Below are 24,932 nucleotides of genomic sequence, written 5' to 3'. Positions count from 1 at the left end.
TGTTGGCCTCACACCTCCAGGGTTGGGGGCTCGATTCACGCCTCCGCCTTGTGTGTGTGGAGTTTGCATGTTCTCCCAGTGCCTCGGGGGTTTCCTCCGGGTTCTCCGGTTTCCTCCCCCGGTACAAAGACATGCATGGTAGGTTGATTGGCATCTCTGGAAAATTGTCCATAGTGTGTGTGAGTGAATTAGAGTGTGTGTGTGCCCTGTGATGGGTTGGCACTCCGTCCAGGGTGTATCCTGCCTTGATGCCCAATGATGCCCGAGATAGGCACAGGCTCCCTGTGACCCGAGAAGTTCGGATAAGCGGTAGAAAATGAATGAACTCAGTAATATGATTCCTCTCATTCATTGGCTCATTAATGTCAAAGTTTGAATGTCACAAATGAATGTGGTGGCAAAGATGATAAACAGGTTGCATTTTGTTGTTTTGTTATTAAGTTTTGTATAAATATTTTCTTTGGGTCTGGGTTTTCTACTTTGCTAAAGAGTTTGGCTGAAAGTGCTTGGCCCCATAATCGCTACTTACCTCTGCAGTATATTATAGGATCGTGTATAGAAACAAATTCAAATGAAAGGATATAAATACCACGATTTAAAATAGTCGTTTGAATTGGATGAACAGGTTGTTCGAGGAGCTTTATGAAGATCACGGGGACACCCTGTCGCTGCAGTACGGCGGCTCGCAGCTCGTCCACAGAGTCAAGACTTACCGCAAGATTGCACCATGGACGCAGCACTCCAAAGACATCATGCAGACGCTGTCCCGTTACTACAGCAATGCTTTCTCAGGTACCTCACGAAAAGAATTACACAAGTCTAGAGTCACACACCTAATCCTTACATACATTAAAACCTTGTCCTAGAGCTTATGGACCATTTAGAAGCCATGTTGCCCATATTGCCATGTTGTTATTGGTATAGATGTTTGACGTTTTGTCTGATTCATTATTCATAATTGATTATTAATACCGTGCAACATATAAGCTAATAAACTTAGGCACAGTACTGGCAGGTTGAACAAATAAGAGCAGAAATCTTGCACTTTTAGTATGGTTTGCCTGGAAGCCCCGCCCCCTTTCACCATCTCGCATGATTTCAACATTAATAGGCATTAATCAATCTGTAAAAAAGTATTATATTTTGTTAAGTGTTTTTTTTTGTGTGTATGTGTGATTAATATCCATCATTATGGCATCTTCAGGTCCATTCATTCATTCATTCATTCATTTTTTACCGCTTATCCGAACTTCGCGGGTCACTTGGAGCCTGTGCCTATCTCAGGCATCATCGGGCATCAAGGCAGGATACACCCTGGACGGAGTGCCAACCCATCACAGGGCACACACACACACACTCTCATTCACTCACACACTCACACACACTACGGACAATTTTCCCAGAGATGCCAATCAACCTACCATGCATGTCTTTGGACCGGGGGAGGAAACCGGAGTACCCGGAGGAAACCCCCGAGGCACAGGGAGAACATGCAAACTCCACACACACAAGGTGGAGGCGGGAATCGAACCCCCAACCCTGGAGGTGTGAGGCGAACGTGCTAACCACTAAGTCAATCTTCAGGTCCAATGTTTTCACAATTGTAGCTGCCAGCAAACAAGCAAACATTTATAACATCCCAGCTTATGATATTATTACATTCTCTACTCCACTTAAAACTGAAATGATTGAAATGCTTGTTTGTTTGCTTGTTTGCTTATTTATTTATTTATTTATTTATTTATTTATTTATTTATTTATTTATCTATCTATTTATCTATCTATTTATTTATTTATTTTATTTGCCCTAGGGAATAACTTTGAAATTGTGTATTGTGATTTGTTTTATTGCTAAATGGAGAGCAGGGGAAAAATTTCGATATTGCTCAAGTCTACCAAACACGTGTGTAGCAGTCAGAGAGGTGTTAGGAAGAGTTCATTATTACCTAAAATCATTAGTCAGAACCTTTTATAAACAGGATGAATTTTGTAATTGGTGCTCTAATTATCCTCATTTTATTAGAACTCTTCAATCGTTAGTAAGTAATATTCAGCCTAATGTGACTGGCCCTCTTAAATACGGCCTCTTGTGGTTATTGTGCGCCATTCTTTTCCCCATGGAAACAAACCCATGTCTGTTCTCCATGGTTACAGAGCTCTTTGGCACTGCTTAAGCTCCCATATTAAAATACAGCATTGCCCTTCAGCCCAATCAAGAAAGCAATAAGAGCTCTCACCAAGCAACAATTCCTCATATCAGTCTTCGGGCTCGTCTTTGGAGACACGATGCTTTAACGCAAATCTCATTTCCTCTTTTTTATACCTCATTTTGAAAGTGCACAGCGACAGCACAAGTAATAACGCGATAAGTTTTAGTCACGTTCTACTCTGTCTTACCAGACAACGTTGACATTGTTATGTCATTAGAGGTTTGAAGAAAACAAGATCACTGAGATGAGTCAGTCGCCCCCCCGCCCCAAGTCCAAATTAGCGATCACTATAGCATTATTTCTTTGAGCACGTGAGCATGTGAAATAGTTAGTGGAAAAGGAAGTGCGACACACGTGGTAACGCTTTTATGAATATAAAAATGAAAGATTATAACGAGGACTGTCTTCAGAGAGCATTGAATAATTATATATTAATATTAAATCTAGGCGTTAGAGCCTTAATGTGATTTTTCTAGTCAAGTCGTTAGCAAAGAATTAGCCCCTGCTAAAAAGGTAGTGATAGCAACTGACAGCTAAACAAAAAGTTCCAAGGCTTGCTGTGAGCCCATACGGCATCCAACATCAGGTAATCATCAAATATATCTGCTTTTCAAACCAGGAACCAACTTGGAACATGAATGGAATCTCTAGTCTGAGGTTCTCAAAACAACAACAACAAAAACTAGATAGCAAACCTAACATATTGCACGTATCGAACCACCCAGACTATGTGTCATGTCTTCTGTCATTGTAACCGGAGCATCTTCACCTAATTTCTCCTCCATCGCTTTTTTTCCCCCCTAAATGTGTGCTTAACCGCTAATTCACCCAATTTTCCCTACACACTCAACCTTATTTGCTTTTCTCTTCTCTTCAAGAGTGTGTAATCCGATTTTTTTTTTGGAGGTCATTCATCTTATTCAGGCAGATGTCATGTCCAAAGTCCTTTTGAAATTGAAATTAGCATGAGCAAAGGAGACAAAAGTAGCAAAATGATGTATGACGTCGTATTAGCGATAAATACCTGTCATACAGCCGTCTTCATTTTTCTACTTCTAACCATGTACATGTCAGACAACTGCACGGAGCTGTCTGCTATGTGACTGTGGTATCTGCTATGTGACCTCCAAAGCTAGCAATAACCTTCATTCGTTGGTTTTGATGTATTGATTTTATGTTTAACAAATTGTTCTAAGCATTTCTTTACTGATGCGCTGTGGAGCATCGTGGTATCTACCAGCTTTGTGTTGGACGTCCCGTTATTCTCCCCTACTGGGCATTTCCTCAACGATATCTTCTTTGAAATTTCCTGAAACTAGCGGTTATGTGACTATGTGCTGAATGTAGGGTTCCATGTCCCCTAGAGAATTTCTCCCACACCACCCCATTGCTGCACTTTCTCCACCGGTTTTCAGTAACTGCATGAATCAGATTCAAAGCACCGATGCTTGCCTACAAACGAACTTCCCCTGTGTCCAAAAAAAGCTGAGTCACTGGCTGTCTTCAAATGTCAGTTGACCTACCTCTTCCAGCAATAATTAATTTATTTTGTTTATTAAGAGTGTGTGTGCCCTGCGAAGGGTTGGCACTCCGTCCAGGGTGTATCCTGCCTTGATGCCCGATGATGCCTGAGATCCCCGTGACCCGAGATAGCTCGGATAAGCGGTAGAAAATGAGTGAGTGAGTGAGTTTTATTAAGAAATGTTTGTGCGCTATATTTAATCCCAACAAAGATGATATCCTTAAGCGGCCTTCACACTGCACACGACAAACGGACACGACTGTCGGATTTGGCCCCCTAGTGACAGTCGCACGTAATGTGCAATATGATCGTGCAGACGTCAACATAGGAGAGAAGCGCGATTCTAGCGGTCTCCGAACACCCGTTACTTTATGATCCAACTCTTGAATCATACAGAGATGCTTACAGGAAAAATGAAGCATGGAAGTGTGTTACCGAAATGGGCTAAATGTTTGCAAACTTAATTAGCATTTATCATGGTGAATGAAGTTAGGAGTACAAACAATCAATGCAATCCAGAAAGACCGCGAAACATTTTTGAGGAAACATGGGAACAACATTAAAAATAATACATATCATAACACGTATCATAACACAATATAAATATTAATCATTTATTACTTTTTTTTTTGTATTGTATTTAAAACAAAAAGATTGTTTTGGGTAAAGTTTAAAAATGACTAAAGTTTATGTTAATACTTTTTAATAATTCTTATCACTTCGCGCACACAAACCTGATTGGACAACATTGGAATCGGATGCGGTGGTAGTCGCAAAAGTTCAAATTTTTTAACGGATCCAACGCTCAAAACGGATTCGAAAATTACGGATCCGCAGATGGTCGGCACCTCACGCAGCGACCTTGCGACTCTCCATAGGAAATGAATGACTTCCGGTTTACCAGCGGTCGTGTGCAGTGTGAAGGCGGCTTTAGTCTGTGACCTAGTGAACCAGTATTGATGTATTTATTGATGGAGACTTTTGTAATTTGCTCTGGATAAGGCCAAATGGTCTGCCAAATGGCATGAATAGATTTAACCAGCAAGCTCAGTGTTGTCTTATAAATGTATCATCATGTTAATACTCAGCTGGCTTGAGTGCTGGGTTGAGTTGGAATTTATCTCCAAGTAATGTGTCATTAAAGGATTAATCAAACAATTCTGCAAGACCCCAAGACTAACACATGTGCAGACAGTTTTTAAATAACTTGGAGGCTGAATATTTACCTCTGGTCTCTGCAAACCTTTAATTACTTTAGCAGATAAGTACCACCGACAGGCTCGAAACTTGTCATAGCAGCTACTTTTAAAATACTGGTGTGATCGAATCCCTGTTTCCTTATTTCAAAGGCCATACATTTTCCACCTCATCTCAAGCAAATAGTAGGCAGGGAAAGTGTTGACCGCCCTAGAGTACTCCTGGTTCATCTCATGTCCTGGACTCTAAATAGTGTCCGCACCACCTCATGAAGGGCATGAGATGTTTACTGTATGTTTTACTGTTGAAAATGTCACCATTTCTGCAGGTACCGCTTCCTGGCCTCACTGATATCAGACCTCAACAGAGTTGTTGGTCTGTTGTCCTAACTTGAGGCATGATTAAATGTAGACCTCACAAGTCAAACAAAGCTTCTGCCAACAAAGCTTCTGCCAACATAAAACATAAAGTTGACACGTTCGCCTCACACCTCCAGGGTTGGGGGTTCGATTCCCGCCTCTGCCATGTGTGTGTGGAGTTTGCATGTTCTCCCCGTGCCTCGGGGGTTTCCTCCGTGTACTCCGGTTTCCTCCCCCGGTCCAAAGACATGCATGGTAGGTTCATTGGCATCTCTGGAAAATTGTCCGTAGTGTGTGAGTGAATGAGAGTGTGTGTGTGCCCTGCGATGGGTTGGCACTCCGTCCAGGGTGTATCCTGCTTTGATGCCCAATGCTCACCGTGACCCGAGAAGTTCGGATAAGCGGTAGAAAATGAATGAATGAATGAATGAATGAATGAATGAATGAATAGGGCCCTAAAGACACCCCTCGTTCTGTATGCTAAGATGATCCTTGCTATTTAACCTCAGGACTAGTTCACACTGATGGAACATGGTTCTGGCACACAGATTCCTATTAAGGTACAATTTAGGTTCTATACTTCAGTAAGGGAAGAAGCTAGGTTCACCTAGAGTGATAGCCTGACGTGCTATCTTTTCACCCCGACGTGTAACAGACAGGAGATGTACTTCTGTTCTTGCTCTATTATTAGGTGGCTGAACAAATCCAGAAATGTTTTATTATCAGTTGGACCCCAAGCATCTGGAGCCCCTGACATAAAATCACAACCCATCAACCAGCTGGATTTAATGGCAGTCTTGCTTGCCAACCTTTTAGACAACAATTCTGCCAACCACCAAGGAAACATCTCACCACACCTTGCGTGGGATGTCCTCACAGGGGTCTCTCTAAGGCCAGCCTTACAGAGGACAACTCGTCATAGAAAAGAATGTGCTGGTCCTCACTATCCACAGTTCTATACACTTGTCACCTGATTTTCCCCCATTTTGCAGAATCCAGAAATCAAGATAACCAGCAAGAACTTAGTTCCACTAGTACACACTAGTAAATTTCTGGATGAACATGTCAACTGTCCAAAATGTAGGGACAGATTTAGCAACCAATACAATAGGTTGCATCCTGTGAATAGCCCTGTTCCTAAAAACATAACTCTCAGGGACTGATGGAGATTGAGAAGTTCCCATACCTGCTAATTATAGACCTTTCTTTCTTTCTTTCTTTCTTTCATCCTTGCGTCCTTTGCATGTTTTGTCAAAATTCTAAACATGATTCAGAGAAAACGCAAGGCTCATTAAGTGACTCAAGTCCAAAATAGATCTTTGCTATTAAACTAATAGCACTGTGCTAAGTATAAAACATCTCTATTTGAAGGTTTTTTTTTTGTTAGGGTGAAAATCTTTTAATAGGTACAACGTTTTCGTCTTGTTCGGTCCGAATGATTCAGGTGGAATATAAATGGGTTTTTACTATACAAGCAACATGTATTGACCGGTTATGCGGTTCACTGTATGTTGTTTTAATGAGCTTGTATGCAAAACTAGCCATCGAGATTTTTTTATCCCGACAGTCATGAGCAACGATATATGATGTGTACTTTCCAAGCGGTCTACTCAGTCACTGTACATCGCACCTTACACGTCGTATCCCCTCAGCACGTGATGTATCACGTATAGACCGAAACACATGTCTGTTCACTTGCGTCAGTACATATCCATCTGACGAGCGCTTGTGGCTGAGATAGTGTGCACGTTCATGTTCACGTGTTCATGTATTTAGCGTTGATGATTATCTCAGCTTTATTGAATATACAAGATGCTAGAGTTGCCTTGAGGGATTAGCGGTATAAAGAGACAGAGAGACATGAAACGAGGAAATTATTTGCTGTCATGCTCCCTAATTTAACTTTTAATTACAGCCTGAAGCAGTTAGCACTGCATGGGGCTATACAGAGAAATGACAGGGATAGAAAGCATGAGAGATGTCTAGAATGATGGACTTTGTTTTGTATCCATTGGTGCACAAGCTGCTACTCCTAGTACTAAAGCCTTAACGACTTGTTTTCCAGTTCGTCTTCTTATAGCATTATTATCATCATGTCTCTGTTTTTCTCTTTACCCTTCTCTTCTACTTACCTCCTACACACACCAACACACACTTCCTTCTGACTCCCAGATGCCGACAGACAGGATTCCATCAACCTTTTTCTCCAGGTTTACCAGCCTTCAGAGAACAAGCCACACTTGTGGGAACTTCCTACCGACTTTTACCTCCACCAGAGCAACACCATGGCTCTGCTCCAAGAGAGACGCAGGTGTGTGTGTGTGTGTGTGTGTGTGTGTGTGTGTGTGTGTGTGTGTGTGTGTGTGTGTATGTATGCATGAGTGTGTGAGAGTTAATTTAAGAAACATTTAAACAAGTGTATGCAGGTTGTATTTTCAGGGCTTTAACATGGTGACCCAATTTTTTTTATGGGGTCTACACATAGGCCTTGACCACATAGGCCAATTTATTGAATAGTGTGCCTAGTGCACTGAAAATATTATGTATAGATTAAGCCTTAAATATATAGGTCAGCTTTTACAAAGTAAAAAAAATGGAACAGAAGGAATCTAACCTATTTCATGTATCGTGTGCTGACATGATTACTACAAATTCCCCAAACAGATTGAATAAAAGCCCTTTTCTTTGTACAATAGAAGCAGGGTCAGATTGAAGGGTATTATCATGCTCTATAGAGTGGCAACAAAAATTAAAGAGAAAACCGGTGGCTCTGTTATGCTTTCTCTGGCACAATAGGCATCCGTTTTCTGGTAAGTCAAAAGGGTCACTGCAAATCAGACTTTCAAACTTTAGGTTCTTCTCCCTGGTGGGTGTGGTCACTTCCAGCATGATCCCGCCCCTATCCACAGGATATGTTGAGGAGTATAAATGTTTATTTTATGGCCTTCAGTCAACAGATTTGAACATGTTTTGGAGAGAAGTGTTCAAACTGTGCTCTCCAGCACCTCTGGTGGCTTATTTGTCTTATGGAACGTTCACACGTACAGTAATTTTTATCTCTGATCTTTACTTCCAGTTGGTCGTACTATGAATTGACCAGTAGGCGTTGCTACGCTTTTGCTGTACCGTAGTGATAACGTTTTTCAGCGAACTCCGTAACTAGCATTTCGAATCCGTTTTCTTGCTAAAACGAAACATTCTACAGAGCTCACATGCGCACTACTGTCTTCACACCTATTGCAACAAGTCGCTTTGTCGTGTTGCCGGACACACCTACATCTAGTCACCAACACTGGCTGTCACTCATGTCACTGGAAGTCTCCAGCTCTCATTGAAAACAAATAATGTCTAAGCGTGCTTTCACACCTGCCTTGTTTAGTTCTGTTGAATCGTACCAGAGTTCGATTGCTCATTTGGTGCGATTCGTTTGGGCAGGTGAGAATGCAGCAATCGAACCCTGGTGCGCACCAAAAGCGGACCAAACAAGCATACCGAGACCTCCTTGAAGAGGTGGTCTCGGTACACTTTCAAACGAACTCTGGTACGGTTCGTTTGTGGTGTCCGAGATCGAATAAACCTAACTGCAAAAAGTATTGCGCATTTTGGACTAAACCAGCTGCCGTAGTGGGTCGTTGGCAATATTTTCGGAAGATAGGCATGTCACAGTTTTGCAAAAGTAATGCTCGCCGCCTCCTGAAGTGTCTTGCGATGCGTCTTCACCGTTTGCGGTGCATTAAAATGATATTTTCAAGCCGCATCCACGCTTCATTCTGAAAATTAAGACTTTGCATAGAGTGCTGTATACAAGAGATGTAGTAGATTACAACCACGAACATAATTGCAGCGTGCAGACGTCTCTCCGTGGTGTACTGTATGCTGTATTTTCCTGTATTTTCCTCTTTTTGTTTACTTCTGGAGTTTCGTTGAAATGGCCAATGAGTGATGTGGATGTTATCACATGACTGCATTTTGGTTCGTTTCAACTGGTGCAGAACAGAACGATCAGTGTGGTGTGAAATGGAACCAAAACTGCTAAAAAGCTACAATGTACCATTTTTTGCTTTTGGTCCGGACCAAATGAACCGAACTATAGATGTGAAAGCACTCTAAACCCCCTTTTACCGAGACACTTTATGTTGGCTTTTTTTAATAGGGGACTGTGATGTTATATTAAAAGAGCTCTAAAATAATCCAGGCTGTAATTTACTCACATGCAAATAAAAATAAATAAATAATAATAATTATTGTGTCTTTTTATATTGTTTACACAGTTACACTTACTGGTGGGCAGACAGTTTGTTGTCCTACCTTCCAGTTCCTTATGATGAAGGTATGTGACTATTTTTTTATTTATTTATATCATTAAATTATTATAATTAAAAATCTTTGTTTATCACACAATTTCTGGTAGCTGCTCTTCTGATGCACATAAATGTCAGGTAAATTTAAATAAATAAATAAATAAATAAATTCATCAATTAATAAACAAACAAATGCACAAATAAAATGCTCTATAGCTATATATAGTCTAGACCTATATATCGTACACTAGATTATATATTGTTTATTCCATATTTTGTGGTTGCTGCAATTTTGATGTACGTAATTGTCGGAATATTTAAATAAACACATTTTATTTAATTAAATAAATGCTCTGTAGGGAATGATTGATGAAGTAACAGTACAGCTGATTTATATCATTTTATATGCTTTGCATATTTTTTGCATATGTGTTAACCCAATATAAATTCTAAAACATTTTTTTAATGTCTTAAAATGTCTTTTTTATGTTTATTTTTATCGTCGTCTTTAAATTTTGTTGTGTCTTTTGCTGCCTTCTTTTTTCGCAGCCAGCTCTCTCTCTCATAAAAGAGATTTAATTTCACAGAGTTTTATCCTGGTTAAATACCGTTTACTGCTACTGCTACTTAATAACAGGAAGAACGTGTGAACTCGTTAGATTTATCTGAATTTCTGCTCGAATTGCTTCTTAAAAAAAGGAGCAAACGTCACTCATGTTATAATAATAATAAAAAAAAACGTAATAAAATAAAAATAACTAAAAAACTCATTAAAATAAAATGATTAAAAAAAAAAAGGATTTTAGCCATAAACTCTTAATTGGAATTTTTAAGGAAAAATAGACAAAATGAACAAATGTGTGACGGATATAAATATACTTTTTCTTTCTTTATTTAAATGTTTAAATGTGGTGTATTGTAATGTAATATCTCTTCTGTAAAATAATATTTCTTTCAGTCCCCTGTGAGAAAAACAGGAAGATGGTGACGGTGAAGCGAGTGAATCGGTACGACGAGAGCATAGACATGTACGCGGAGTTCTTCAAGCCTTACGAACTCACCTCTTTTGACGATACGTTCTGTATCGCCATGACCAATTCGGCAAGGTCCGGTTCACGTTCATGTTCACTTAACCATGCTGGCTTTCTTTGTACTTCCTCTGGAGGTTCTGTTAAAACCACGAGCATAAATCCCAGTCCATCGTTACCTCCATTTTTGTTTGTTTTGTTTTAGGGAGTTTATGCCGAAAAGTGTTGGTCTGGATCACAGTCCTTTCACCGTGCGTAAACCTGAAGAGACCGGAAAATCAGTGCTCGGGTGAGTGTTTACTGTTCTTCAGCAAAATCAGCAGTGATTTAAATGGTTTAATAGAAGAAGCTGCTAGGTGTTTGAACTTGTGTGTTTGAGGCTCTGGGGTTAGGACCATTCATTCATTCATTTTCTACCGCTTATCCGAACTACCTCGGGTCACGGGGAGCCTGTGCCTATCTCAGGCGTCATCGGGCATCGAGGCAGGATACATCCTGGACGAAGTGCCAACCCATCACAGGGCACACACACACTCTCATTCACTCACACACTACAGACAATTTTCCAGAGATGCCAATCAACCTACCATGCATGTCTTTGTACCGGGGGAGGAAACCGGAGTACCCGGAGGAAACCCCCGAGGCACGGGGAGAACATGCAAACTCCGCACACACAAGGTGGAGGCGGGAATCGAACCCTCAACCCTGGCGGTGTGAGGTGAACGTGCTAACCACTAAGCCACCCTGCCCCCCGGGGTAGGACCATTTCCAGAAAATAAAACAAAAGGAAGTTAATCATATCTTTTAATCTAATTGGCTAAAGCTTGATTCCATTAATGGGTTCTAAGTGTCTTTATAATATGATGTTTATTCATGAGCCATTAACCCAGATTGGTGACTGAATTTTTGAATTTCTAGCTTTGGACCGAGGTCAGAGAGTTAATTACAAATTTTACAGAATTATTTTAAATTTCTCACAATGATGATATTTAAATCATCAGAAATCAAAGTCAGTGCTCTTTTTCTCTGTTTCTCATTCCTTCATCAAGCTTTATAATACAGCGACCAGTCCTGCCCGTGTGAAAATAATAACCGTGCTCCTTTGTGATCGGTGAGATTGAAGCCTTGCCAATCAACATGCTTTTTGCGCTGGAGCTCCGCATGTAACAGAAAGTACAAAAATATAAATATGCCCAATGAGACCACCAGGATCTGGAATGGTTAGAAGTTGTGTAGGTCTTTTAAAGGCTCTGATAGTAACTGACACCTCCTTTTCTCAACACTTCTCACTTTATTTAACATTCTTCTCAAACTCCTTTTTCTTTCTTTAAGGATGCGACTATCCATCCGTCCACCCATCCATGCATCCATCCATGCATGCATCCACTTATTTATGCATCCATCCATCCATCCATCCATCCATCCATCCATCCATCCATCCATCCATCCATCAGTGCATCCATTCATCCATTCATCTATCCATTCATGCATCCATCCATGCATCTATTCAGCCAGTTATCCCTCAATCTATGGCACTGTCATTGCCCTATCCATCCATCCATCCATCCATCCATCCATCTATATACATCCATCCATCCAACCATCTATATACATCCATCCATCCATCCATCTATATACATCCATCCATCCAACCATCTATATACATCCATCCATCCATGTATATCCATCCATCCATCCATCCATCCATCCATCCATCCATCCATCAGTGCATCCATTCATCCATTCATCTATCCATTCATGCATCCATCCATGCATCTATTCAGCCAGTTATCCCTCAATCTATGGCACTGTCATTGCCCTATCCATCCATCCATCCATCCATCCATCCATCTATATACATCCATCCATCCAACCATCTATATACATCCATCCATCCATCCATCTATATACATCCATCCATCCAACCATCTATATACATCCATCCATCCATGTATATCCATCCATCCATCCATCCATCATCCATCCATCCATCCATCTATATACATCCATCCATCCATCTATATGCATCCAACCATCAATCCATCCATCTATATACATCCATCCATCCATCCATCCATCCAACCATCTATATCCATCCATCCATCCATCCATCTATATACAACCATCCACCCATCCATCTATATACATCCATGCATCCATCCATCCATCTATATAAATCCATCCATCCATCCATCTATCCATCTATATACATTCATCCATCCATCTATATACATCCATCCATCCATCCATCCATCTATATACATCCATCCATCAATCCATCCATCCATCTATATCCATCCATCCATCCATCCATCCATCCATCCATCCATCCATCCAACCATCTATATACATCCATCCATCCGTCCATCCATCTATATACATCCATCCATCTATATACATCCATCCATCCATCCATCTATATACATCCATCCATCAATCCATCCATCCATCTATATACATCCATTCATCTATATACATCCATCCATCCATCCATCCATCTATATCCATCCATCCATCTATATATATCCATCCATCCATCCATCCATCCATCCATCCATCCAACCATCTATATACATCCATCCATCCATCCATCTATATACATCCATCCATCCATCCATCCATCTATATGCATCCATCCATCCATCCATCCATCTATATACATCCATCCATCAATCCATCCATTCATCTATATACATCCATTCATCGATCTATATACATCCATCCATCTATATATATCCATCCATCCATCCATCCATCCATCCATCCATCCATCCATCCATCCAACCATCTATATACATCCATCCATCCAACCATCTATATACATCCATCCATCCATCCATCTATATACATACATCCATCCATCCATCTATATACATCCATCCATCAATCCATCTATATACATCCATCCATCAATCCATCCATTCATCTATATACATCCATTCATCGATCTATATACATCCATCCATCAATCCATCCATCCATCTATATACATCCATCCATCCATCCATCCATCCAACGTATCTATATACATCAATCCATCCATCCATCCATCCATCCATCCATCCATCCATCCATCCATCTATATACATCCATTCATCCATCCATCCATATACATTTACATTTACATTTACAGCATTTGGCAGACGCCCTTATCCAGAGCGACGTACATAAGTGCTTAAATCTCTAACACTGAATACATTAATGCTGGCTCACTAGGTTACATACTTAAGATACCATGAGTTTAAAACATTTGTTCAAAGTTACAATGAAAAAGTGTCAAAGGTTTTTTTTTTGTTTTTTTTGTTTTTTTTTACATAGTTTTTACATAGTGATGCAAAGAAAGAGTTTATCGCTGGTGATGTAACTTTAGAGTGACACACAAGACATAATCAATTCTCCTGTAGGTTTTATCAAAGGTTACACAGGTTGTGAATACATCTCCGGTGTAAGCAGTGCAGCTTTAAACAATGACGTGTAAATAATAACATTTCCCCAAGTATCCAGTACTTAACACTTTGTAAAGGAGTGCAGCTAGTAATAAAAGTAATTAAAATGAAAGGCCCAACATGTTGCTCCCTTAACACCTGATAGTGTTGTTTATTATCAGCGTTAACCCACTTATTGTGTCACAAATATATACACACAAAACACACTGACCTTCAGTGCCAGGAAACCAAGAAAACAATACTACACACACACACACACACACACACACACACACACACACACACACAGGAGGGTGTTTTACTCATGTGTGTGAATATTTAACCTGACTGTTGTTTTTCAGGTGAGAAACATTAGCACATGGTCTTTGCTCATTATCGACTCTAGGTCCTAGAGTCTAGGATCATCGACCCACGTAATAAGTGGGACAGAACGTCAGCTGATCCGACCCTACATTTGTTAAATCGATGACTGTGATTATTACAAATTCATACTTTTGATAGCTTTGGATCTTACATTTGACTGATATTCGACATTGCATATTTCTCCTCCTCCACAGTAACAAGTCTAGTAAGGAGGAGGCCGTGCTGCAGCGCAAGACGGCCGCCAGCGCTCCTCCTCCGCCCAGCGAAGAGCAGATCTCTAGCAGCTCTGAGGATGACTCCGAGGAAGACCGAGAAGACGATGCCACCTCGTCTCATCGCTACACGCCAATCAAACTCGCCGAGTCCAGAGACAACGTCCACGCTCAGGAGGTATGGACCTTCGACCTTGTTCACCAGTTACTTCATGTGAACGAGTGTCTCATGAAGCTACTACACGCCTACTCTGAGGGAGTCGGTGCACCAGCCCTCGTTTCTCTTTAAGCTACATCTCTGTTTCCATGGAAGCCTTTACACTTACACCTCCTGCATTCTCTCTGTATTATCTCTCCCTCTCTCTGTGCTGTTTTTATGCACTGACATTCTGAACATATTTACAGCTTTCATTCTCTGAGACATTTTAAATCGATGGCATTTGATAGATATGGAGAGTTTTCTCTATTACTTAAAAAAAGGAACAAAAAACAACAAACAAACAACAACAAAACCCACTAAAAACTCAAGGAGTGTGAACTCTCTCTCTCTCTCTCTCTCTCTCTCTCTCTATCTATCTATCTATCTCTCTCTCTCTCTATCTATCTATCTATCTATCTATCTCTCTCTCTATCGCTCCCTCTCTCCCTTGTTCTTATCTTGCTCTCTCTTCCTTGCACTTACTCTATCGAAGACTCTCTCTCTCGCTCTCGTTTTCTCTCTCTCTCTCCCTCGTTCTATCTTGCACTATCTTCCTTGCGCTTTCTCTATCTAGCACTCTCTCTCTCTCTCTCCCTTTTTCTTTCTTGCTTTCTCTTCCTAGTGCTTTCTCTATCTAGCTCTCTCTTTATCTCTCGTTCTTTCGTGCTTTCTCTTCCTTGCACTTTCTCTATCTAGCACTCTCTCATTCTCTCTCTCTCTCTCACTCACTCTCTTTCTCTCTCTCTCTCTCTCTCTCTCTCTCTCTCTCTCTCTCCCTCGTTCTATCTTGCACTATCTTCCTTGTGCTTTCTCTATCTAGCACTCTCTCTCTTTCTGTCTCTCTCTCATTTTCTCTCTCTCTCTCTCCCTTTTTCTTTCTTCCTTTCTCTTCCTTGCGCTTTCTCTATCTAGCACTCTCTCTCTCTTTCTGTCTATCTCTCTCTCTCGTTTTCTCTCTCTCGCTCTCTTGTTCTTTCTTGCCTTCTCTTCCTTGCACTTTCTCTATCTAGCACTCTCTCATTCTCTCTCTCTCTCTCTCTCTCTCTCTCTCTCTCTATCACTCCCTCTCTCCCTCGTTCTATCTTGCACTATCTTCCTTGCGCTTTCTCTATCTAGCACTCTCTCTCTCATTCTCTCTCTCTCTCTCTCTCTCTCTCTCTCTCTCTCATTCTCTCTTTCTCTCAAACACACTCTCTTGTACTCTGTTCCATGCTCTCTCTCTCTCTCTCTCTCTCTCTCTCTCTCTCTTGCACACTCTCTCTCTCTTTTACATTCTCTTTTACTTTCTTTCTTGCTCTTTCTTTCTCTTGCACTCGTTACGAATTAAATTCATTTAGTAATTTTAAATCCTGGGCACCCGATCTCCAAATTTGAGTATTATTTCATGGAAATTGTCACCAGACAGCTTTAGAAATCCGGGAAAAAGCAAGCGTGTGCTCTCTGCTGACACTAAATTGCAGTTCTTTGGAAAACACTTCACTTTGTTAACACTTCATTAACCACAGTAGAGCTTCCTAAATGCTTGAATGCAGATGTAGCACATTAGCGGCTGAAAGAACGGACAACAGATGTATATTTTTTTATTTTCGATTTTACCATCATACAAAGCCACCGACTCGCATTTACCAGCAGTCTCTTTCTCCCTGTCTTTCTTTCTTTTCTTTTTTTTTTTCTCCCACTTTCTCTCTGCGAGCACACATCCCACACGGGTGACTCAAGCTTTTTTGTCATGTTGCCATACCAACAAGGTTGTCTGCCTGTATATTTGTGGTTTTTTTTTTTTTGTTTGTTTTGATTTTATTTATTTTTTTTGAAAGGAGGAGGAGAGAGGAAGAGTAGAGAGAGAGAAAGAGCGAGGATTTCTTCATCATTTTGCAATTAACGATGGCTTTCTTTGTTACGGTTGTGTTGTGTTGTGTTGAGTTCTTGTTTGTGGTCATTATGACAGAAATCTTTGTTTGACTGATCAGTTGTAGAACAGTGTCTGTTTGACTGATTAGAGATCAGCACACCGGGGTTAGAGTGCACTCAGTGAGTGGGCACGTGTCTCTTTTCTTCCCCAGCATGTGAGCGTTCTGTTGGATTCTCGGTCTCAGGGCTTTGTTCGCAAAGCTCACGGACTTGGAATTGATGACACACTCATTAGAGATTCCACGCTGTTGCTGAACCCACTCAACCTCCTTCTCTGCCTTTTATTACAACACATTTATATCAAGTACAATGGCTGTATCTGATAAAGCGCCTCTGCAAGACTTTGTTAAGGAGATGCTGAATCTGCACGAGTTCATGGAAAGAGGTTGCGAGGTTCCACATACCCATCCATTGATCCGTCCTTCCATCCATCCACAAATCTATCCGATTATCCATCCATCCATTCATCCATCTAACAACATAGCCATCCATCCATCCTTCCATCCATCCACAAATCTATCCAATTCTCCATCCATCAATCCATTCATTCATCCATTCACATACTCATCCATCCATCCATCCATCCATTCACATACTCATCCATCCATCCAGTCACCCATCCATTCACATACTCATCCATCCATCCATCCATCCATCCAGTCACCCATCCATTCACATACTCATCCATCCATTCAGTCACCCATCCATTCACATACTCATCCATCCATCCATCCATCCATCCATTCATCCATCCACATACCCAACTGTCCATCCAGCCACCCATCCATTCACATATTCATCCATCCGTCCATCCATCCATCCACAAAATCTCTCCTATTATCCATCCATCCATCCATCCATCCACTACCCAACTATCCATTCATCCATCCATTCAGATACACATCTGTCCGTCCGTCCATCCATCCATCCATCTATCCATCCATCCATCCATCCACTACCCAACTATCCATTCATCCATCCATTCAGATACACATCTGTCCGTCTGTCCATCCATCCATCCATCCATCCATCTATCCATCCATCCATCCATCCACTACCCAACTATCCATTCATCCATCCATTCAGATACACATCTGTCCGTCTGTCCATCCATCCATCCATCCATCCATCTATCCATCCATCCATCCATCCACTACCCAACTATCCATTCACCCATCCATTCAGATACACATCTGTCCGTCCGTCCATCCATCCATCCATCCATCCACTACCCAACTATCCATTCATCCATCCATTCACATACACATCCATCCATCCATCCATCTTTTTTTGCTGAGTGTGCTCAAGAGAAGACATCCAGCCTTGATGCTGGTTCGCACTAGTTCTCAAGACATCATAAAATATCAAAGACTTATGATGTAGCAGCTGAACTTTGGCCTCTGTGACACTACAGCTGACGCAGAGCAAATTTAGTAAAAGCATCAGCTGCCATCTGCCTCTAAAAGAGGTCATTTTTTGTGTCTGTGTTTTTTGTTTTTTTGTTTTTTTTCTTCCCCGCTCTGAGGCGTTTCCATGGTGAGGGGTGGTGCGTTTGTGCATCACAGTCACTGTTGCCCAGGTGCTTTTAGCGGTTATCCTTATGACCTATTCGCCATTACTTCCATCCACTCAATCACACGACACACTTTCTGTGGTGGTTTTGTTTCTGCACCTAAATTAGACGCGCAAGGTTGCGTTATTCTGTACATTTTTACCTCACTGAGGTTGTGTAGCAATTCATGTTTACAACCCAGATTTGTTCATTTTCTGAATAGACAAATTCTAAATAAATAAATAAATAAATCTACAGCATGTCTCCTTAACTGACCCGCCTCAATGCAAGAATAAATCATTGACAGTGTGTACAAATCGACCCCAAAGCTTCGAACTCGTGGCCAGGAATCAGTCAGTTTGAATGTTAGTTTTAGAATCAATCAAGAATCAACGAATCGACTCTGACAATTTTTGAATCTTAGTCTTGGAATCGTGGAATAAATTAATCGACTTTTGGAATTTTCAAATATTTGATTCAGAATCACTGAAAATTTCAAAGAGTCGATTCATTTATTCCACGATTCCAAAACTGAGCTCGAGAAATTCCCAAAGTCGGTTCAAGTCAAGTCAAGTCAACTTTATTTATAGAGCACATTTTAAAAACAACAGCTGTTGGCCAAAGTGCTGTACAGAATTTAAGCAATAAAAAATTTGTTAATTTATTCTATCTTACAGTAGTTTTGGAATAATCGTGGAATAAATGAATCGACTCTTGAAATTTTCAAATATTTGATTCAGAATCATGGAATCTTCAATGGATCGAATTTATTACAGTATACAGTATTAAATAAATATTTTATCGTAGTTCTCGAGTCTTTGAATAAGCAAACCGACTCCTTTTGGAATCGACTCGGTTGTGAACTGAAAGCAGGATGCCGACTTCATGACTTGAATAAACATTTGATTGAATACTCGAAACTTGCTGCCTAACACTCCACACGCCTCATGTGAACGCATGTTGGATAATAAGCACGATTGAACCAGAGACATGTTTCTCACATCAAAAAAAATCAGCTTTCTCTGTACAATACTCCATTTCTAACCAAATGTTGATTAAGGCATGCATTATGTAGGATTTTGTCCGTTTTAACCCAATTCTGTTATGAATGCTTTATTACCTTCAGTTCTTTGAAATAAACAAACATTTTTTTAGGTCATGTGTTGGTCTAGACGTTTTTTTTTTTTCTTCTTCTACTTCTTTTTTTAAATCTGTGTACCCGTCTTCCTGTACTTATCAGTCTTTGTAAACCTCATAACAGCTTGTCACAAAGAAGGATTTTCCCTATTATCCTTTTCTTCACTGCCGTTTCAATTTGAGAAGCTGCTCTTCTTCTTTTTCTTCTTTTTCTTTTTCCGAAACATTTATCTTTTTTTCCCTCTGCTTTACGAATAAGACATTTTTCACGGTTGTGATTTTGGGGAGCGTGTCGGCTCTGGAAACCGTAGAAAAATGCATCACCTCGGCAGGAGTTACAGGAACAAATTCAGAACTGATCAAATATTTAAACCTTTAGATAATTTCCTGGCTTTTGCAATTACTTTATGTGTATGTCTTTTCAAATGTTGGGTAGAGTAGGACTGTCTGCGCTAAAATTCTAGACATGAAGTTCAAATAAATGTGTAAAGGTTGAATAGGGTTTGTGTGTCACTGGAACAAATGCTCCATGTTAAGTAGCTTTTTAATTCAATATTTAACGTTCTTCAATAAATAAAAAAGGTCTATCTATCTATTGGATGGAGGGATGGATGGATGGATGGATGGATGGATATACACGCACTCATCCATTCATTCATCCATCCATCCATCATTTACACAAACACATGGCTGGATGGATGTATAAGTTTGTGGATGGGTATATGGATGAATATGTGGGTGGATAGATGGATGGATAGATGAGTATGTGGATCCATCATCCATCCATCCATCCATCCACATATCCATCCATATATTCATCCATTCATTCATTCATCCATCCATCCTATACACACACCCACATGGATGGATGGATGCACACATCCTATACACACACCTACATGGATGGATGGATGGATGGATGGATATATGTGAAATATGTGGATGGATATATGTGAAATATGTGATATATGCCCTTGAATGGATGGAGGGATGGATGAGTATGTGGATCCATAAACCCCCCCCCCATCCATAAACCCCCCCGTGCCCGCCCACATACACACACCTTCCATCCATCACATATACACACACATACACATCCATCCATCCATCCCATACACATGCATATCCATCCATCCATTCATCCATGCATCCATCCGAGGGCAATTTTCTCCATTGCATTTTTACCCAAGAGTGGCAATAGTTCTGAAACTGGCTGGACATCATGTACTGTCAGTTGGTTAGACATTAGTTCTGGAGACGGAGTTGGGCTAATACATTTTTTTTACAAATAATCTGCAAAAAAAAACACAACTTAACAAAACGCTATAAAAAGCACATCAAATATTAAAATGAAACATCACATGTTATTTAATTGAAATACATCAGTAAGGGAAATGTAGTGCATTGTGGGTTATAATGAGGATTTTATGAGTCGTCATGTTTATAAGCTCAGAGCTGCAGGCGCTATGCTCTCTCTGTGTGTAATGAGAGGACTGGGATTGTGTGACACACTGCAGCTTACTGTAGTTAAGTCAGGAGAAAAGTTCAAACAAACGCTTTTGTATCTTTGTTGCCTTGGTCCTGGTTTGGCTTTTCATTGGCATGAACGTAATTAAAATAAAGATCAATTAACAAATATCTAATGTTTCTGGATAGAAACCAGAACAAAACGTTTTGGTTTTTTTTCAAATATTAAAATAATTACATTATTTATAAATAATATGTTAAATAATTATATATTTTTGCATTTATTTATTTGTTTGTTTGTTTATTTATTATTTATGTATTTATTTATGTATTGATTATTATTTTATGTATGTATTTATTTATATATATATATATATATATATTTATTTATAAAGAGCTCATTGTGCTGCAGTCTGGTTTAAAATGAGTTAAAAAAATGACATGTTTTTCCCTTTATTGTTTTAGACAAGGAACTGGTTATTTACCTGAAAAAAATTGACCTATAAATTATATTAATGTCAGTTTCTACGTAATCTAAGGTTTAGGAGCTTCCACTCTCAGTAAACTGAAATTTTGTCTGAATTTTTCCCCCTTTTCCAGGAGCAACAACAGCAGCCTGCACGGGAGCCATATGGGTTGAACCTGTCTGCTTTACCCAGGGATGAGGACCTTTGCATATATTACAGGTCAGATGTGCTAGAATTGAATTATGAGTGAATTAGGGGTGGGATGGCGAACAGTACCAGTGCAGCAGTGTGCCATTATGGTGTATGGAGTCTCATAAATCAGACAATGGTCTCTATTTTATTTTACTGCACTACTTAAATCTCTGAATGGAAATCAATCATTTTTCACATATAGCCTGAGTGTAAAAATGTAATTATACGTGAAATACATTGATATTTGTAGCACTCTTGCGGGTTCGGAGTGGAAGGAGGAACCTGACGGCAGGTTTGGGACAAAGAAACAGGGTTCCTTTTTTTCATATTCTTTTCTAGTGAGCACTCTTTATTGCAGTGGTGTAACACACACACATTTTATAAAAGGGTGCCAATATTTTTGAAGGGAACGGCTTTGTTTCGTGTATTGGTAGGTATTTAAGGGTAGCTTAAAGGTGGTCACACACTATTGAGCACTTTACCATGCATTGGTAGCACACACACACACACACACACACACACACACACACACCACTTTAAGGTTTCCTTATGCAACCGTGTCTCAGAGAAATCTGTTTCTATACACTGACGGTCTGTTGACAGATTTTACTTGATTTTACACTTGAATTTGAAGCTGGACTTTACAGTACACCAATAAATGCTTATTTTGCATTTAGTTTCCTTATTGGCCATTTTAATAGGTACACTTGTCTGACACCTGACTGTCTAAAGCCCTATTCAGACGGGACTAGTTTTCCAAACGACGTTTGAGTTAGAATTTTTTTCAGACGACGTCTGTCATTTCATGTATGTATTCGGACGGGACTAACATCTCCGTGTTTATTACGGAGGTAGGAGTGTCTGTGTTTTACATGTGGCCGTTGCACAAGACCACATGTCCAGGATGCGTGGATTGCGTATGGTCATATGACCGATCAATAGTGTAATAAAAAAAAATGTAAAAAATGTTTAACATCATATGGTTTTATATAGAACTTATAAACCAACTGGAATAAATACGTTTTTATAACATTTTCACGTTATGTAATTGACTATAGAAATGAAAGTACTCAATTTACGTGATTTGGCTCTTCTTGTTGATTTCATTTTTTCGCAGGGAAGCAAACACATTTACATCCATTATTGGTGTGCAGAAAGCACAAACTTGAATACCGGTGTGCTAGGGTTAATACGGTAGTTCACGTTGACCAAAACAGACAAGAAAACACGTTTTGGAAAAAAACATTTTCGGCAATCACAGACATTCGCGTTCAGACGGGATTAGATTTCTCAGAGGAGCGCCGAGTTTGCTGAAAAGCAGTAGGTAATTTGCTCTGGGATTTTTACACAGGTCGTGTGAGAAAAAGACCGACATGGCAGGTTCAGACGGGATTAAAATCCCAAAGTACGTCTGTGAAACTGAAATTTTCTAACGACCCCCTGTAAAACTAGTCCCGTCCGGATAGGGCTTAAGACGAACACTCTTTACAATCGTGATGAACAGAAAAACATCTCAAAACACACAACAAGATCAGTACTTGAGGGGGATGTGCTACAGTACAACCGGGGAAGACTACATCATGCACACCTCTATGAACAGGTTCCTCAGAACCGGACAGTTGATTTGAAGACGAATCTCTGAAGTACGCAGTCTCAAACCGGTTCCTTCAACATGACACGAACGTGCATTTATTGTGATCGAACACGGACAGAGTGTAACGGCTCGTGGAGGTCATGCCATGACGAATGGCCACTGAAGCCTCCAGAGACGTAGAACACCTCTGAGTCGCTCATGACATCCTTTTATCTTTTAAACCAGTCTCATGTCACGTGTAAGCAAAGCTGCCCATGTGCACGTCTTGTGTTCACAGCATATCTGTGATGTTAGAATAGCTCTCCGTTCCTATTATGCACATTGTGTCGGTTGACAATATTTCCTTCTGCCACACATTTCATATTCTGTACAGAAATGAGTCATTATGGATGATTATGCTGCTTCTTAATTATGTAAGCTTTCATTATACAAGCCGTCTACATTAAGTTCATTGTGCGTCCAGTGTGTGTGCTGTGCATGTGTTAAAGATGACTCAATGATGTGATGGTGGTTAAACGTTTCTTACAGGTTTTCACACCTTGGCCAAAACCAACACAAAGTGGAAAGGAACGAGCAGTCGATGGACACCAGAGAATATCTGGAAAATGTAATCAACCTGTAAGTCTCATACACACACACACACACACACACACACACACACACACACACACACACACACACACACACACAGGGAATTTTTAAGTCTATATTAAAATGCAGACTAATCTACGATATTACATTGTTCCTCGTTTACATACACGTGATATCAACAAGTCCGATATCAATTCAATTCAATTCAAGTTTATTTGTATAGCGCTTTTTACAATGGGCTTTGTCTCAAAGCAGCTTTACAGAACATAAACATAAAACAGAAGGTAAACATGAAGAGAAATATAGAGAATTAATATAGTAAAAATTCAAGATATACAGTATATAGTTCAGTGTGTATGTATGTATGTATGTATGTATATGTACTTATCCCCAATGAGCAAGTCTGAGGTGACTCAGGCAGCATCACCTTTTTTATCACCTTTTTTTGTGCAGCTTGTTTTACATTCTTCATAACATGCAATTTCAATTCAATTTATTTGTCTACTGCTTTGAACAATTCACATTGTCTCAAAGCAGCTTTACGTTTCAAATTAAGTTACTATTCATCTCTAACATTTATCCATAACGATCAAGTCTGAGGTGACGAGGGTGAGGAAAGACTCCCTGAGATGATATGAGGAAGAAACCTTGAGAGGAACCAGACTCAGAAGTGAACCTCATCCTCATTTGGGTGACACTGGACAGGAAATAATGTCAATGTAAATAATGTCCTTTCTACAACAGTTTATAGTCGAGTGGAACTGTGTAGCCTAGAGCAACAGGTCTGAGTTCATTACAGACTTTACATTAAATACTTCCAGTCAAAATTCTTGTCCTTTCCAAAACTATGCTTTAAAATCAGGTACGCGTTATCGTATTGACGACAAACCTTCGCTTAAATGTTTAGCAACATGACCTGATGTTGACATGACCATGTGATGTGTTATATTCCTAACATGCCGGACCGTTCTAGCTTGAGCTTTCACGTCGTGTACTTCTTGTCCAGTTCTTTGTTTTTCAGATTCATGAAATCCTCATTTGTTCAGTGTCACGTTTAACAACAGAGGGATGTTAAGCAGGTTGCTGTCTGTCTGTCTGTCTGTCTGTCTGTCTGTCTGTCTGTCTGTCTGACTGACTGACTGACTGACTGACTGACTGAAAGACTGACTAACTGAAAGACTGAC

The 24,932-nt window shown here is 40.0% G+C and overlaps 1 protein-coding gene across 7 annotated transcripts in view; it reads left to right on the top strand.

Annotated features, from left to right (window-relative positions):
* Positions 1-24,932, top strand: part of fig4a (FIG4 phosphoinositide 5-phosphatase a) — a 49,004-nt gene that overhangs the window by 22,041 nt on the left and 2,031 nt on the right. For all 7 annotated transcript variants that reach the window (XM_047818731.1, XM_047818728.1, XM_047818727.1 and 4 more), the window contains 8 exons: positions 626-792; positions 7,461-7,599; positions 9,560-9,618; positions 10,548-10,695; positions 10,823-10,906; positions 14,621-14,816; positions 21,505-21,590; positions 23,686-23,775. In XM_047818731.1, the coding sequence (XP_047674687.1) occupies positions 626-792; positions 7,461-7,599; positions 9,560-9,618; positions 10,548-10,695; positions 10,823-10,906; positions 14,621-14,816; positions 21,505-21,590; positions 23,686-23,775 (969 nt within the window). The remainder of the gene's footprint in view (positions 1-625; positions 793-7,460; positions 7,600-9,559; positions 9,619-10,547; positions 10,696-10,822; positions 10,907-14,620; positions 14,817-21,504; positions 21,591-23,685; positions 23,776-24,932) is intronic.

Source organism: Tachysurus fulvidraco, chromosome 9, assembly GCF_022655615.1.
Source record: "Tachysurus fulvidraco isolate hzauxx_2018 chromosome 9, HZAU_PFXX_2.0, whole genome shotgun sequence".
Taxonomy (NCBI): domain Eukaryota; kingdom Metazoa; phylum Chordata; class Actinopteri; order Siluriformes; family Bagridae; genus Tachysurus; species Tachysurus fulvidraco.
This window is presented reverse-complemented; position numbering and strand designations above follow the sequence as displayed.